The sequence below is a fragment of the Pseudorasbora parva genome, chromosome 19 (genome assembly GCF_024679245.1).
Source record: "Pseudorasbora parva isolate DD20220531a chromosome 19, ASM2467924v1, whole genome shotgun sequence".
NCBI classification, from domain to species: Eukaryota; Metazoa; Chordata; class Actinopteri; order Cypriniformes; family Gobionidae; genus Pseudorasbora; species Pseudorasbora parva.
Window position 1 is genome coordinate 30942740 of NC_090190.1, and position 14532 is coordinate 30957271.

The 14532-nt window shown below is 40.4% G+C and overlaps 1 protein-coding gene across 2 annotated transcripts in view; it reads left to right on the top strand.

Moving 5' to 3' along the window:
- pkhd1l1.1 (PKHD1 like 1, tandem duplicate 1) overlaps positions 1–14532 on the top strand; it is a 63588-nt gene that overhangs the window by 30356 nt on the left and 18700 nt on the right. For both annotated transcript variants that reach the window (XM_067425875.1, XM_067425876.1), the window contains exons 41-58: positions 1378–1531; positions 1810–1980; positions 2662–2818; positions 2968–3124; positions 3215–3424; positions 5544–5673; positions 6022–6263; positions 6363–6499; positions 6616–7645; positions 7804–7995; positions 11123–11274; positions 11427–11586; positions 11717–11900; positions 12011–12099; positions 12761–12915; positions 13069–13198; positions 13316–13434; positions 13994–14123. In XM_067425875.1, the coding sequence (XP_067281976.1) occupies positions 1378–1531; positions 1810–1980; positions 2662–2818; positions 2968–3124; positions 3215–3424; positions 5544–5673; positions 6022–6263; positions 6363–6499; positions 6616–7645; positions 7804–7995; positions 11123–11274; positions 11427–11586; positions 11717–11900; positions 12011–12099; positions 12761–12915; positions 13069–13198; positions 13316–13434; positions 13994–14123 (3699 nt within the window). The remainder of the gene's footprint in view (positions 1–1377; positions 1532–1809; positions 1981–2661; positions 2819–2967; positions 3125–3214; positions 3425–5543; positions 5674–6021; positions 6264–6362; positions 6500–6615; positions 7646–7803; positions 7996–11122; positions 11275–11426; positions 11587–11716; positions 11901–12010; positions 12100–12760; positions 12916–13068; positions 13199–13315; positions 13435–13993; positions 14124–14532) is intronic.

The following is a 14532-nucleotide window of genomic DNA, read 5'->3' on the forward strand; positions in this document are numbered from 1 at the left end:
CATCCGCTCGCTGATGTCATTCAGCTTAGTTCAAATATCATATAGTGACAATTTAGTGTCCCCAACTGAGCAAGCCAAGCCAAAGACATTACAGGTCAAACGTCATATTAGATAGGAATATTCGAAAGATAGGAGTCATCATGCCGGAGATGGTTTATGGAGAATGTCAATGGGAGTCTAATTGACACAGTTCAAAAAAGGCAAAATACCTGACAAATAGTAATATAGTAAAAATATCCATTTTTAACTCGCATGTTATACATGCTTAATATATGTATTTATTCACACGTATTTAACTCAAAACCAGATTCCTGATTTATTTCATGATATAGCAAAAACAGTAGCCGCGTTTCCATTACCCTTCAAATTGCGCAAATTTAAATTGCGAATTGAAAATACGCCCAATGGAAACGCGATGGAATATCACAAAAAAGTTTTTACGCTCTCATGAGGTGGTTTTTTATGCAATTCGAAAAAGGACATTTTCGCAAAACTGCAATGGAAACGTTTTTTTCGCATTTACATGTCACCTGTTGCGGTGACGCATTGCTGCAACATAGGGCCTATATATTATATTTTCCACTCAATTGTGTCTTAATAACAAGATATAATGTAGTTAAAAGGACAACATTTTCTCCTAATAAGGACTACAGGCTATATATACTGTAATTAAGACATATATTCAAGAAATGTATTAAAGCAGCACTTGGCAACTTTTGCTCTCGGGGTCCCCCTACAGTTGGGAAAAAATAATGTCCTCAACTACTGTCGTAAGCTCTGTCTTCCTACAACAGGGGATGCCATCGTGTGTGCATTTGTTGACATGACAACCCTGATAGCCCTGAACTAGTGATGCACGGGTCGTCTCATAACCCGCGGACCCCAATTTTTTACAATCGATCAATGATTCGGATCGCCAATGTCACGTGATTTCAGCAGTTTGGCACGCGATCCAAATCATTGATCAATTCACTGATTCACAACCGTTTGAATCTTTATTTGAGGATTGAACACAAACAAGGAAGAGAAGACATTGCTGAATAAAGTCATAGTTTTTGTTATTTTTAAACCAAAATGTATTTTCGATGCTTCGATAGATTCTAATTAACCAACTGATGTCACATATGGACTACTTTGATTATGTTTTTATTCCCTTTCTGGACATGGACAGTATAGTGTGCCTACACTTAGATACACTCTCTGACTAAATATAAAATATCTTAAACTGTGTTCCGAAGATGAACGGAGGTCTTACAGGTGTGGAACGACATTAGTCATTAATGACATAAATAAAAAAAAATGGTGAACTAACCCTTTAATAAGAGAAATGAAGAGTAATAAGACACTACATGATGCCTTTGCTCTGTCTTGATATAGGAAGTTATGCTGGAGGAGCTGTTGTTGCCGTTCAGGGCACTGGATTTGACCCAAACATCACAAGAGTCCTTATCTGTAACAGAGAGTGTGCCGTGCACCTGCAGAACTCCTCATCTACCCATCTGAACTGCGAGGTCCCACCCAACGATGGCATGTATCAGTTAAAAAGCATTGCGTATGCGTCTAGAAATGTTCAGTTAGCATTACAAAGCTTAATTCATCAAAGTCACTATTTATATGTTCGAACTCCTAGTAAAAAAGTTTTGCAAACGCAAAACACGCCAGGAATGCTTAAACTGACAGACATCAGTCACAGAGAGACAATGACAAATGTGACAGCTCAGAAACAGGTCACAGATGAATAGAACTGAAATAAAGACTATCAGTCTGCCTACTTGCATCTTAATGACTGCTTTTGTCTCTTGCAGGAAGTGAAGCAGAGCGTGCCTGCACAGTCGTAGTGATGAATGGAGGTGACACCGTCAACCTCACGAACAGCTATACTTACAGATCCTCCCTGACCCCTGTTATCACTAACGTTACACCACGCAGAGGAGGAACTGCTGGAGGCACCAGACTCACAATTACCGGCTCAGGTTTCAGGTGCAGAACTTGCATTGTAGCTGATTGTCCTTCAATCATGCTTAGATACAGTGTTTACTGGGACATTCGTGTTTCTAAATATAACATTTATATGTATTGGAGAGCCAAAACCAGTATTTTTTTGTTATTTTTTATTTTAATATTACTATTTAGGTTTATTTTATTATTTTTATTTATTTCTAAATAGTAATTTTAATGATTCAACTTAAACTTATTTTAATTAGTTTACAAAGCAAAATTTCTCATTTTTATTTAGTTTAAAACATTAGTTCACTAAAAATTAAATTTGGTAAACGTAAGTTCAAGCATGCTTGCTTGACGTGCTTAAAAATCACTTTAATAGTTTTAGTTTTAGTTAATGGTAATAACCCTGGTCAATACAAGTCCATTTTTTAAAACAATAATTCACCCACAAATGAAAATTCCCCCATCATGTATTCACCCTCATGTCATTCCAAACCTGTAACACAAAGAGACGTTAGGCATAATATTAGAGCAGCTATTCACAAACATTCACTCAATGTTGACCAGGTGCTATCAATCACAAAAAGTACCATAAGTATTATAAAAGTGGACCATACAATGTGTACACTATCTCACATCTACTAAAGCAGAATCCTTGACAGAATCCTTTTTAAATCCTAATGTCCACTGGCTTTTTCTTCCTAATCTCACATGTAGCTCAAATGTCAATGAAGTGACCGTCACAATCGCGGGGTCTGTCTGCGATGTTCAGTCGGCCAATGAGTCGCAAATCATCTGTGTGACCAACTCTCAGCCCAAATCTCAAGAAACTCAAGTGCGCGTCCAGCTGGGGAACAGAGGAATTGCCAGAATGGTAACAGCAAATGTGACATCAATATATTTGATCTTCTTAAACAACACAGTGACAAACTAAATACTTATGTATTCTAATTTTATATATATCTAATTGTGTGATTATGATTATTTACACTCACTGCCAGGAATGTCTTGTTTCTCTCTCAGAATAATGCTACCTTCTTCTACATTGACGTATGGTCATCTCCCTATACATGGGGTGGTCTCTCTCCTCCTGAGGAGGGCATGTTTGCTGTAATCACTGCTGGCCAGACCATCCTCCTGGACACCAGCACCCCAGTACTTAAGATGCTCCTCATCCAGGGTATGCTCATTTAGAGAAATACTACCTATATTAAACAAAGCCTTGGTACACTTACACTTATAGTTCTGTGAATGTCTCTTTTCTATTTAGGCGGGAGACTGATTTTTGATGAGGCAGATATTGAGCTGCAGGCAGAGAATATTCTGATCACAGATGGTGGAGCTCTGCAGATCGGAACAGAAGAGGCCCCCTTCCAGCACAAGGCCATCATCACACTGCATGGACACCTGCGTTCTACAGAACTTCCTGTCTATGGCACCAAGACCCTGGCTGTCAGGGAAGGGGTGTTGGATCTGCATGGTATGGAAATAAACAACTATTCAGGTTCAAATTAATTTTACATTTAATTATACATTATTGTTCAAAAGTTTGAGGTCAGTAAGATTATAAAAATAAATTAGTAATTTAAGAAAGACATTTATACAAAGCAAGAATGCATTAAATGGACCAAAAATGACAGTAAAGATTTTTATGACAAGGGACATGACGTGAATGCCAAGTATGGTAGCCCATACTCTGAATTTGACCTCTGCATTTAACCCATCCAAGTCAGTGCACACACAAAAGGAGCAGTGAACACACACACTCACACACTTCAAACCATAGACACACACCTGGAGCAGTGACCAGTCATTTTGCTGCGGTACCCAGGGAGCGATTGGGGTTAGGTGCCTTGTTCAAGGGCAACTCAAGGGCAGCACATTTGTTCTTAGCATTAATAATAATAGTAATATATATTTATCAAGCAAAAAAATCAGCATATCAAAATTATGTCTAAAGAATCATGTGACCCTGAATTTATATCGCCTTTTGCTGCCAAAACAGCGAAACCCTTAAATGTGTGCAGTGGTATCTGGCACCAAGATGTTTGCAGCAGATCCTTTACGTGTTGAAGTAACAAGATGGGGCCTCTATAAATCTGACTTGTTTGTTCAGTACATCCCACAGATGCTCGATTGGATTGAGATCTGAGAATTTGGAGACCAAGTCAACACCTCAAACTCGTTGTTGTGCTCCTCAGACTATTCCTGAACCATTTTTAGTTGTGGCAGGGCGCATTATCCTGCCAAAAGACCGCCTGGGAATACTATTTCCATGAAAGGGTGTACTTCGTCTGCAACAATGCTTAGGTAGGTGGTACGTGTCAAAGTAACATCCACATTGATGGCAGGACCCAAGGTTTCCCAGCAGAACATTACCCAAAGCATCACGCTGCCTCCGCCGGCTTACCTTTTTCCCATAGTGCATCCTGGTGCCATGTGTTCCACAGGTAAGCGGTGCACACACACCTGGCCATCCACATGATGCAAAATAAAATGTTATTTATCAGACCAGGTTACCTTCTTCCATTGTTCCAATTCTGATGCTCACAAACCCACTTTTGGCGCTTTCAGCGGTGGACATGGTCAGCGCTATCCCCATCAAACTGTGATGCACTGTGTATTCTGACACCTTTCTGCCAGAACCAGCATTAACTTCTTGAGCAAATTTGTAATAAAAATATAAGTATTCTTTTAAAATAATTTGAAATAATGCAAATTGATGACTTTAATAAATGCATAGACTCGATTAGTCTTGGATAGTTGCAGTTAGTCAGCAAATACTATGAAAATAGTTTCAGTTATGATTTTTTTCCCCCACCTGATTTAGTTGAATTAGTTTTGTATCAAATACATTATGATTTTCATTGATTGAGATCTGGCAACAACACCACATTTTTCCACTTGGGCTAGCGATTCACAGACAGCGTTCCCTGTGCATTAAACCAAGCAAACAAATAAGATTGCAGGACAATGAGGATGATACATTACAACAGAGCCTAGGCGCCAAAGCTGTCCTGGATCCACTTACCAGAAACCCTTCTTCGCCTCCTGGCAAATAAATAAATGACATAGTTACATACGTATTGCCAACATTTCATCATGCAAACTTTGTTGCACCTCAAACAAGGAAATGTATTGTAATTTATAATCTTAATGTTAATTAGCTAGTCCACGAATGGCTTGTGTATGCAGAGCATTCACAGCTTATATGGACCACATGCCCCTGGTGTAAATATTAAATAATTTGTATAATACATAATCGTAAACATTAAATAGATGTACCTGAAGCTATTTTTTATTATTACTTTTTTTTTTTTTACTTGACTAAAGAAATAGAAACCTTTCTTAAGATACTTAAACATTTAAATCTAAAAAGTCACAATGTCAGAAACACAATCCCTAGAAAGTGAAGTAATTCTCAGAAACATAGAGATGACCTACATAACATTGCCAGAAGGCTCAGTTAAGTCAGAAAGCCCCATTTGGTGGGCTTCACAGAAGGGCTAAATTTCCCTGATACAGACACCATAGTGCGAAATCCCTTCCCTGCAGTGAGAGATTTTGTTTAGGGCCTAACTACTATCCTACTTCTCCAGGCATCCCCATCCCTATGCCGTGGACTCGCCTTTCTCAGACTGCACAAAATGGCTCCAACACGCTGACACTGATGAATGCCGTCACCTGGAAGACTGGTGACGAAATTGTCATCGCTTCCACTGGGCATAGGTATTGATGCACCACCTAAATCTACATTTCATTTCATGGCCTACAAATGTTACTTTTTAGATAGAAAGATGCTGCAATTATTCTCTATAAAATTGTCCCAAATGAATTTCTTTGACTTCATTTGAAAAAACAAAAAAGAAATTTTTTTGATTTTTTTTGTGCATTTTTAGGTGATATAATTAAAATGGTTTTAGGGATAAGAAACAAAATGATAAACTTACTGTTTCAATTCTTCTTGTTCAAATTGAATATGGTAAATGCTATAAAATATGCTAGTAATGATGCTAAAAAATGTTTTGTCAGTGTTAATGCTAATAATGAAAAAATATGTTTTGACTGAATTTACAGACACAGTCAGCGTGAGAATGAGTTGATGAGAATTGCCTCAGTTTCAGCTGACGGTCTGACCCTCACTCTGACTGAACCACTGAGATACACTCATCTTGGTGTGTCTGTCACACTGCCTGATGGGACAATTTTTGAAGCGAGAGCAGAGGTGGGCCTTCTTACCAGAAACATTGTTGTCCGTGGATCCAACAACGTGGAGTGGAATGATCAGATTGCAGCTTGCCCTGATGGATTCAACACAGGTTTGGATGTTATTTCCTCAGCTGTGGATGGAAAGACAAACAGCTGAAAGTCATGTGATTAGCTATTTTATCAAATTGTATGAATGCTTTTTCTTTTAGGGGAATTTGCCACCCAGACTTGTTTCCAGGGTAAGTTTGGAGAAGAAGTAGGAAGTGACCAGTTTGGTGGCTGCATTATGTTCCACGCACCACAACCGAACCAAAATTTGGCAATTGGCAGAATTGAGTATGTTGAGGTAAATGTTAATTTTGTTTAAAAAATATTTGTTTCAAAACTCTTAGAGACCTTTAAGACTAAATATTTTCTATAAAATTCAATCATGGTATTATGTTTATCCTTGTCCTCCTTTAGCTCTTCAATGTTGGACAAGCGTTCCGTCTGGGACGTTACCCAATCCACTGGCATCTAATGGGTGATGTTAAGTTTAAGTCTTACGTTCGTGGATGTGGGATCCACCAGTCCTACAACCGTGCCATCACCATCCACAACACCCACAACCTGCTGGTGGAGCGTAACGTCATCTACAATATCATGGGCGGAGCCTTCTTTATCGAGGACGGCATTGAGACCGGCAACATTCTCCAGTACAATCTGGCAATATTTGTAAAACAGAGCACCAGTTTGCTAAATGACGACGTAACTCCAGCTGCATACTGGGTCACCAACCCTAATAACATTATTAGGCACAATGTCGCAGCTGGTGGGACGCACTTCGGCTTCTGGTACCGCATGCATGATCATCCAGATGGCCCTTCGTATGATGTCAACATCTGTCAGAAGAGAGTACCACTAGGAGAGTTCTTCAACAATACGGTGCATTCACAGGGCTGGTTTGGCTTGTGGATCTTCCAAGAGTATTTCCCAATGCGTACTGGCAGCTGCAGCTCCTCTACACCAGCGCCAGCAGTCTTCCGCCGCTTCACTTCCTGGAACAATGAGAAAGGTGCTGAGTGGGTGAATGTAGGAGCAGTCCAGTTCAGTGAGTTCCTAATGGTCAATAATGAGAAGGCAGGAGTGGAGGCCAAGAGGATCATCCAGCCGTATGTCAGTGGATGGGGACTGGATGGAGGGGCCGCCGTGGTCAACAGCACCATGGTGGGCCATGTAGATGAGTTGAGACTGGGGAGTGACTACTGCACTGCTCGTGGTGTCGTCCTGCCCCTGGATGATGGTATGAGCGTCATCAACACAAAGTTTGTGAACTTCAACCGTCCATCGTGTGCTGCAGTTGGGGTGGCAGAAATAGTTGGAACCTGCTTGTTCCGCTGTGGAGGCTGGAGCGCAAGGTTCAGTGGGATCCAGTTCTATCAGTCACCCAACAAGGCCTGGTTCAGATGGGAGCATGAGGTGGCGCTAGTAGATTCTGATGGGTCTCTGACAGGTATTATAGACAGTATAATATATAGATCTATAACTTGAAAAAAAATGTATAAGATCTTAATGGATTCGTAGGTTTATTGGCATATTAAAACTCAAACTTTACAATGATGAAGCATTGGTAACTAATAATGAATATAAATATTTTATATTTCTGAAAAGGCAACATTAGCTACAAGGTGGTACCAAGGAATAACCTACTTGATCCGAGACGCTGCTTTCCGGGAACAGAGTGGAGTGTTGGCGTCCCTGCTGCAGTCTGTGACAACACCATTAACTTCCACCGCTTGGTGGTCAACAATCCCTCACCCCCTTCACTTAAAGCAAAAGATGTGATTCTGACCAACTCGTATGGTAGGGTGAAATATTCTGGGCAATTGAGCCATTAAAAACAATGTGTATGCATATGTTAGACATGTTTCTATACAATTGACTCTTTCTTTAGTAACTTTTTTGGTTTACAGAATGAAATTCTTAGTGAAAAATCTTAAGGGTCATTCACAAATAATGCCCCAAAAAGCCAGGGCAGGCGGATTGATATGTGAATGAAAAATGGGCTTTAATTTGGACACATGAAAAACAGGATGAATCCTCCTGTACGCAGGAGGCAGTTAGAGGCGGACTGTCACCGGACTAATAATTTTGTAACCTGACAAGCCAGACCCATATCAAGATGTTGGGTCTGGGAACTCATCATTGACAGGACTTAATCCAAGGGGCGGGATAAACGTTTGTCTTTCAAACTCCCTCTGCACGCAGTAGGACAGCGCTACAACTAACCAGAGTAACGTGAAGCGGAGCTCGTTGAAAGATTAAACTTTCACTGTATCCGGTCGGCAAAACTCGAACACATCTTCCCTTCTTAAGAATGATTTTAGTGCCGTGCTTTGTTCTTTTCTCAAAGAAAAGCTTAACAAGAAGTCTTCCAGAGTTGTGGGCAAAGCCGATTCAAAAGACTGCTGTTCGCCAGTTTCTTTGTTCACAAGTAGCACGCAACTCTGCTGTCATTTATATTAAGCCAGCCCACCAACTCTACGCAATGTGATTGGCCTGACCAGAGTGTGGTTTTTCCAAATCAGAAGTCTATTGAGAGTTGCTAGACTACACTCGTGGCAGATTAGATTTACTGCTGCTAGGGTGCATCTAGATTTCTAGGCTAATCATTTTGGTGACAGGGAACGGACCAATGAATTTGGGAGCAAACTTATTGAAATGAGTCAAGAACCTTCGAGATGAGAAATGAGCCTTCGAGAACTGGTCTACTACGGTTAAAATGACCGCCTTGCCCTGGGAGGGTGGTGACAAAATCAAGCGCTATGTGGGACCAGGGTCTTGAAGGGACAGACAGCAGTTGGAGTAACCCACCCTGAGATCGATTGGAAGTCTTACCACAAGCACAAATCCAACAGGCCAAAACAAAACTTTGAATGTCACAAACTATCCCCGGCAACCAGAATCGTAGCTTGACCAAAAAACTGGTATGGTTAACTGGATGGCATGCTACATTGGAGCAATATGACTGTTACCAATGTCATAGTTATGTTTGGCTGGTGATAAACGACGGGACAAAAACTTGTCATCCGAGGAAGAGCGTTGGGGAAAAAATGCACCTACTTGACGTGATGGATCGGGGCAATCAGAATTGGAGCCGAAACAAAGCAGCTTTTAAGTTTGGAAAATCCAGCTTTGGCTGCACCAGACCACCTGGACGTTGTTCCAGAGGAGGTCAAAGCTGTCAGAGGATCGGCTACATGGCTGAAATCAGGAATAAAACGTTGGTAAAAATTGGCAAACACAGAAGGCCTCTGTAGGGCCTTACGGGAATCTAGATGTGGCAAATCTACCACAGACTTACCCTTTTCAGCATCCATGAGCATTCCCTTGGATGAGATGATATACCCTTGGAAAGGAACAGACTGCATGAAAAGCGCATTTCTCCGCCTTGAAAAAAAGACCATTCTCTAACAACCTTTGGAGCACTCGTCTGACGTGCTGAACATGCTCCTGGAGAGAAGAAGAAAATATCAGTATGTCGTCCAGGTAGACATAAACTGATCTACTATATTTCTCAGCACATCATTGACGAGTGGTTGGAAGACCGCAGGGGAGTTGGACAGCCCGAAATGCATGACCCAAATGTTCAAATGGCCCCTGGGGGTATTAAACGCAGTCTTCCACTCATTCCACTCCCTTATGAGAACCATATGATAAGCATTCCGTGAATACAATTTTGTGAATACAGATGCTCCCTGCAACCTCTCAAAGGTTGAAGACATTAATGGCAAAGGATAAGGATTATTGACCGTGATGTTGTCCAGCCCTCGGTAATCAATACAAGGTTGCAGAGAACCATCCTTTTTACCCACACAAAAAAAGAAACCCACCCCCGCTGGAGAAGAGGGGTGGATGAACGCGGTTGCTTAGAGAATCAGAAATGTATTTCTATGGCCTCCATTTCTGGAACAGGCCTATTTAACTTGCCCTTGGGTGGAGACAGAGGTGACAGTAACTATATAGCACAGTCATAAGGGCGATGCAGAGGTAGAGAAGCGGCCCTGGACTTACTGAACTCTTCCTTCAGGTTGAGGTACTCCTTGGGCACATTTGACAAATCCACGACTCATCCTGTAACACAGGACGAGACCTAGATGAACAGGCAGACACAAGACAAGCCATAGCACTGATTGCTCCATGCAGAAATAGAACTCTGGCCCCAGTCAACCTTGGGAATATGTAGCTCCAACCAGGGATGACCAAGGACGATGGAAACCAGCGGAGAGTCGGTGATCAAAAAATCTTGTGGTGGGTTATCTCTGAAATCTTGTGGGTGAGGGGAATTAAAGAATCCAAAAAATTACCTTAAGTTCCAGAGTCCAATAAGACCTGGCACTGGTGAAACCTGGTTGCCCATTGCAGTCTTACCAGGAGGAGAGTAACAGATGAGGCTTTTCCTACAGATAGACTGCCCATCAGTGACCTCTGTTCTACTGGCAGATGCAAGCTCCCAAATATATACACACTTTATTGCTAAAAGGTTTGGGATGCCTGCCTTTACATAAACATGAACTTTAACCCTTAAAGACAGAGACAGCCGCCCATGGCTAAAAATAACTATCATTTTAAAATGTTTAATAACTTTTAAACCGCTAATCCAATCTGTATGCTGCACCGTGAAGAGGAGAATCTCACCTTTTCAGAAGTATCACATTTCTTGTGAGTGATCATTCAGAGGCTCCGTAGCAAGCATGGACGCATCATTAAAAAAACTGCATTGATTTGTCAAGGAAACGCGTGTGTGTTGTTCCCCTGAGCCAAACAGAAACGATTGCTGATCAATTGTCAATGATTCTAAAAAAAATAACTAAAGATTCCATACATTAACATTCGGGAGCACTCTGTGTTTGTTGGGTTGAAGTGAGCGGTGATGTTTAGAAAGCATTTTTGTTGGTATAACAACTCTCACTGTCATACCTCTCTTTAGGGAGATGTGTGCTTCCTTTCCTTGAAAAACTTGTGACCCACACATTTGGATGGATGGCAATGCTGCCAACTGGCCAAACTTATAACTGGTATTTTGATAGTGCTTCCCAAATCTCCAATATCTCATACAATGGAATGGTCTACGGTTTTCAGGTAAAGTGTGCACACTACACATTACTAAATAATTCTATATACTTTTAAATAAAACTTATTTATTTTTATTTTTTTGGCATTTTGAATTACAGCCTGGTCAATAAAAAAATTAGTATTTATAAAGTACGTTTTCCTCTCTTTCTCCATGACAGCCAGCAAATTATATAATCATGAATCACAACCTGACTCAGACACCTGACCGCTTCCGCATTATAGATGACAGGAATGGTTCCTCCCTGCCCCTAAACCCCACTGCGAATGTAAATGGGGACTGGTACTTCAACCAGTCATCCAGAAGCCTCTATTACATGGGTAAAACTACTCATCTATCCACCCAAGACATCTATGCTATCTTTGTATTTAAAGAGGACACACACAGTATCATGCTCAAAGCTGTTCAGTACTGTGCAAACAAAATTAGATTTTGAGTTTGTGTCTACAGTGTCTGGAAGAGACCGTGTGACTAGTCGGAGGAGGAGGAACAGTGTGGACCGCTCAACTGTTGACAGATCATTGGACTTCAGAGTGTATCAGTGTTACTATCCCAACTGTATTCAACCTACCTCTCCACCTGGTCCTGTAGTCAATCCAGCCAACACAACTGGCCGCAGACCTACAAACTATGTGTATGTTACCACACACCACATTTATAGAGAACCACTCTTCTATAATAATAATAATAACAATCTATTGTATCTATTAACTTTGCTAATAAAAAACATCCTTTTGGGTTTAGTCTCTGGTCGAACACATCATTTTGGCGGTCAAGCTCAGAGAATAACTTCAGTGTGCCACAAGAAGGTTCTGATGTGGTCATTTCATCTGGTAAGCATCTCTAATGTGACATATTCTAAGCAATGACAGATAGAAAAAACTGTTCAGCAGTACTAAATGCAATTTCTGGACGTAAAAGGTACACAAAGTTTAAAAGATCAAAGTAGACGATAAATTGTTTGTCTTTTAAAAGTCGTCTACTAGTTGATGTCTGCTAAAAGAGAGAACCGATTCTGACCTGCCTGAAATTAGTTGTCAGTATTCCAACCTTCATTTCTTAACTAACCTACGTAGACTTCTAATAGAATTGCATAATCATAGCCTACAGTCTTCATTGGCTACTTGAGAAGAACATCTACTTTGACCTGTAATTGACTGTAGTTGAAGCTCAGGTCTGGAAGTTTTTGGTTCATGTTGCTGACCTGTTGAGAAGACGCTGTTTTCTGTGCTGCAAATTCAAATCCACTTGCACAATAGACTGGGCCCTCTGACATATTATAGCAGAGTAGGCTCTCGGAAAGGAGAGGGTTAGTGAGACTGAATCCTTTTGAAACACTTTGAGAAAAGAGATGATGTACAGAGTATACTACAAGATTTTGTTTTTGTTTTTGTAAAGCTATTCTAGGGGACCTCCAAACAAATAGAATAATAGGGGCATTTTAAACCCTATAGTGGCCAAAAATAATGAAAAATGTCCCATTCTGTCTTGAAGGCATTTGGATGGTTCTGGATGTTGTAGCCCCCTCCCTGAACAAGCTGAAAATAGTTGGAGTTCTGGAGATTCCAGACACAAACAATGGCACCTCCACCAGCAGTGTTTCTCAATTTAATAACATTGTTTTGAATGCCACATACATCTCCGTTCAAGTAAGCACATGATTACATTCAAACTGCATCTTACTGCTATAGATATCCTAGGATCAGAGCATCAAATCAGAACCACTGACTCCTGTGTGCTAATTTCACTTACTTTTGTCCATAATTAAAACAATTTTTTATGTACATGTTCAATCCAATTAGGGTGGACGTCTGATAGCGGGGTGGCCTAATGAACCCTTCAGAGGTCAACTACAGATCATACTTAGAGGAAGCCATTCCACACCAGACTGGCTATTACCATCTGGACCAAACCAAGGGTCCAAAGTTCTAGGTAAATCAACATTAAAACAAAAAATCTCATTATTGATTGTATCTGCATCAGAGACGTTCCTCTCATTTTTTTTAGTAACTTAAAAGTTTTGATTTGAGTGGGAACATTGTCTTCTAGGTGTGTTTGGATCTCTTGAACTTTATGGTATGCCGCACAATGTATATCACACCAAGTTGGCTAGCACGTCCCAGGCAGGAAACCGCACTCTCTCTCTACAGGAATCTGTGGACTGGAAGGTCAGAAGCTTTTTGAAAAATAAGACCTTAAAGGTTCAGTGTGTAGTATTTATGAGGATCTATTGACAGAAATGCAATATCATTTTCATAACTATGTTTTTAGTGGAGTATGGAGACCTTACATAATGAACCATTACGTTTTTATTACCTTAGATTGAGCCATTTCTATCAACATACATTGTGGGTGTATGATATCATTTTTACTGTGAAATTGCCATTTTGCGGTGTCATGTCTTTACAGTAGCCCTAAATGGACAAACTTCTCTACAGAGTGCTAGTCACTCTCTGCGCTCTCCGATGATGACATTTTTGTCCTGTGTCAGCCCCTCCTGTTTCTCTATGTGCTCCGAAAGAGAGGGGTTTGCGTTGAGTGATGCAATTCACAACCTCACTTCTAGATGCCACTAAAATTCAAACACTGCACCTTTAAGAGAAAAATTTAAACACATTTTGTGATTTGGTGATAACAAGCTTTAAGATAATTTAGATAACAAGCTGCATTTGTACTCTAACCCATTATTCTCGTTGTTTGAATACAACCGTCTTTTATTCCCTCCAGGTTGGGGAGAAGATCCTGCTGTCCACCACCAGCTATGACCCTCAGGAGACAGAAATCCGCACCATCTCTGCAATCTCAGATTATGGCCGCACACTGACTCTGGACGAGCCTTTATCATACACACACATCGGTTAGTGGCCTAGATTATAGATAATTCCATCATAGCGATAACAGGCATTATGCTGTATCAATAAGCTGTTAAAAATAGGTACACAGATTATTACACAGATTATTTTGGTCCCCCTTGAAAACGAGATGTTGCATCTCAAGGGGCTTTCCATGAATAAAAATTTCACAAATTTCACAAATTAATATTTATTTGTAATATTTTATTAATGTAGTGTCATTTATTCATATGTCATATCAAAGCTAAATTTAAGCAACAATTATGCCAGCCTTCATTCTAATATGCTGCTGCTGCTGATGATGATGATGATGATGATGATGATGATGATGATGATGATGATGATGATGATGACCATGATAGATTTTTACATATAGAAATACATAAAGTAACATTTGAAATGCCTTTACTGTCA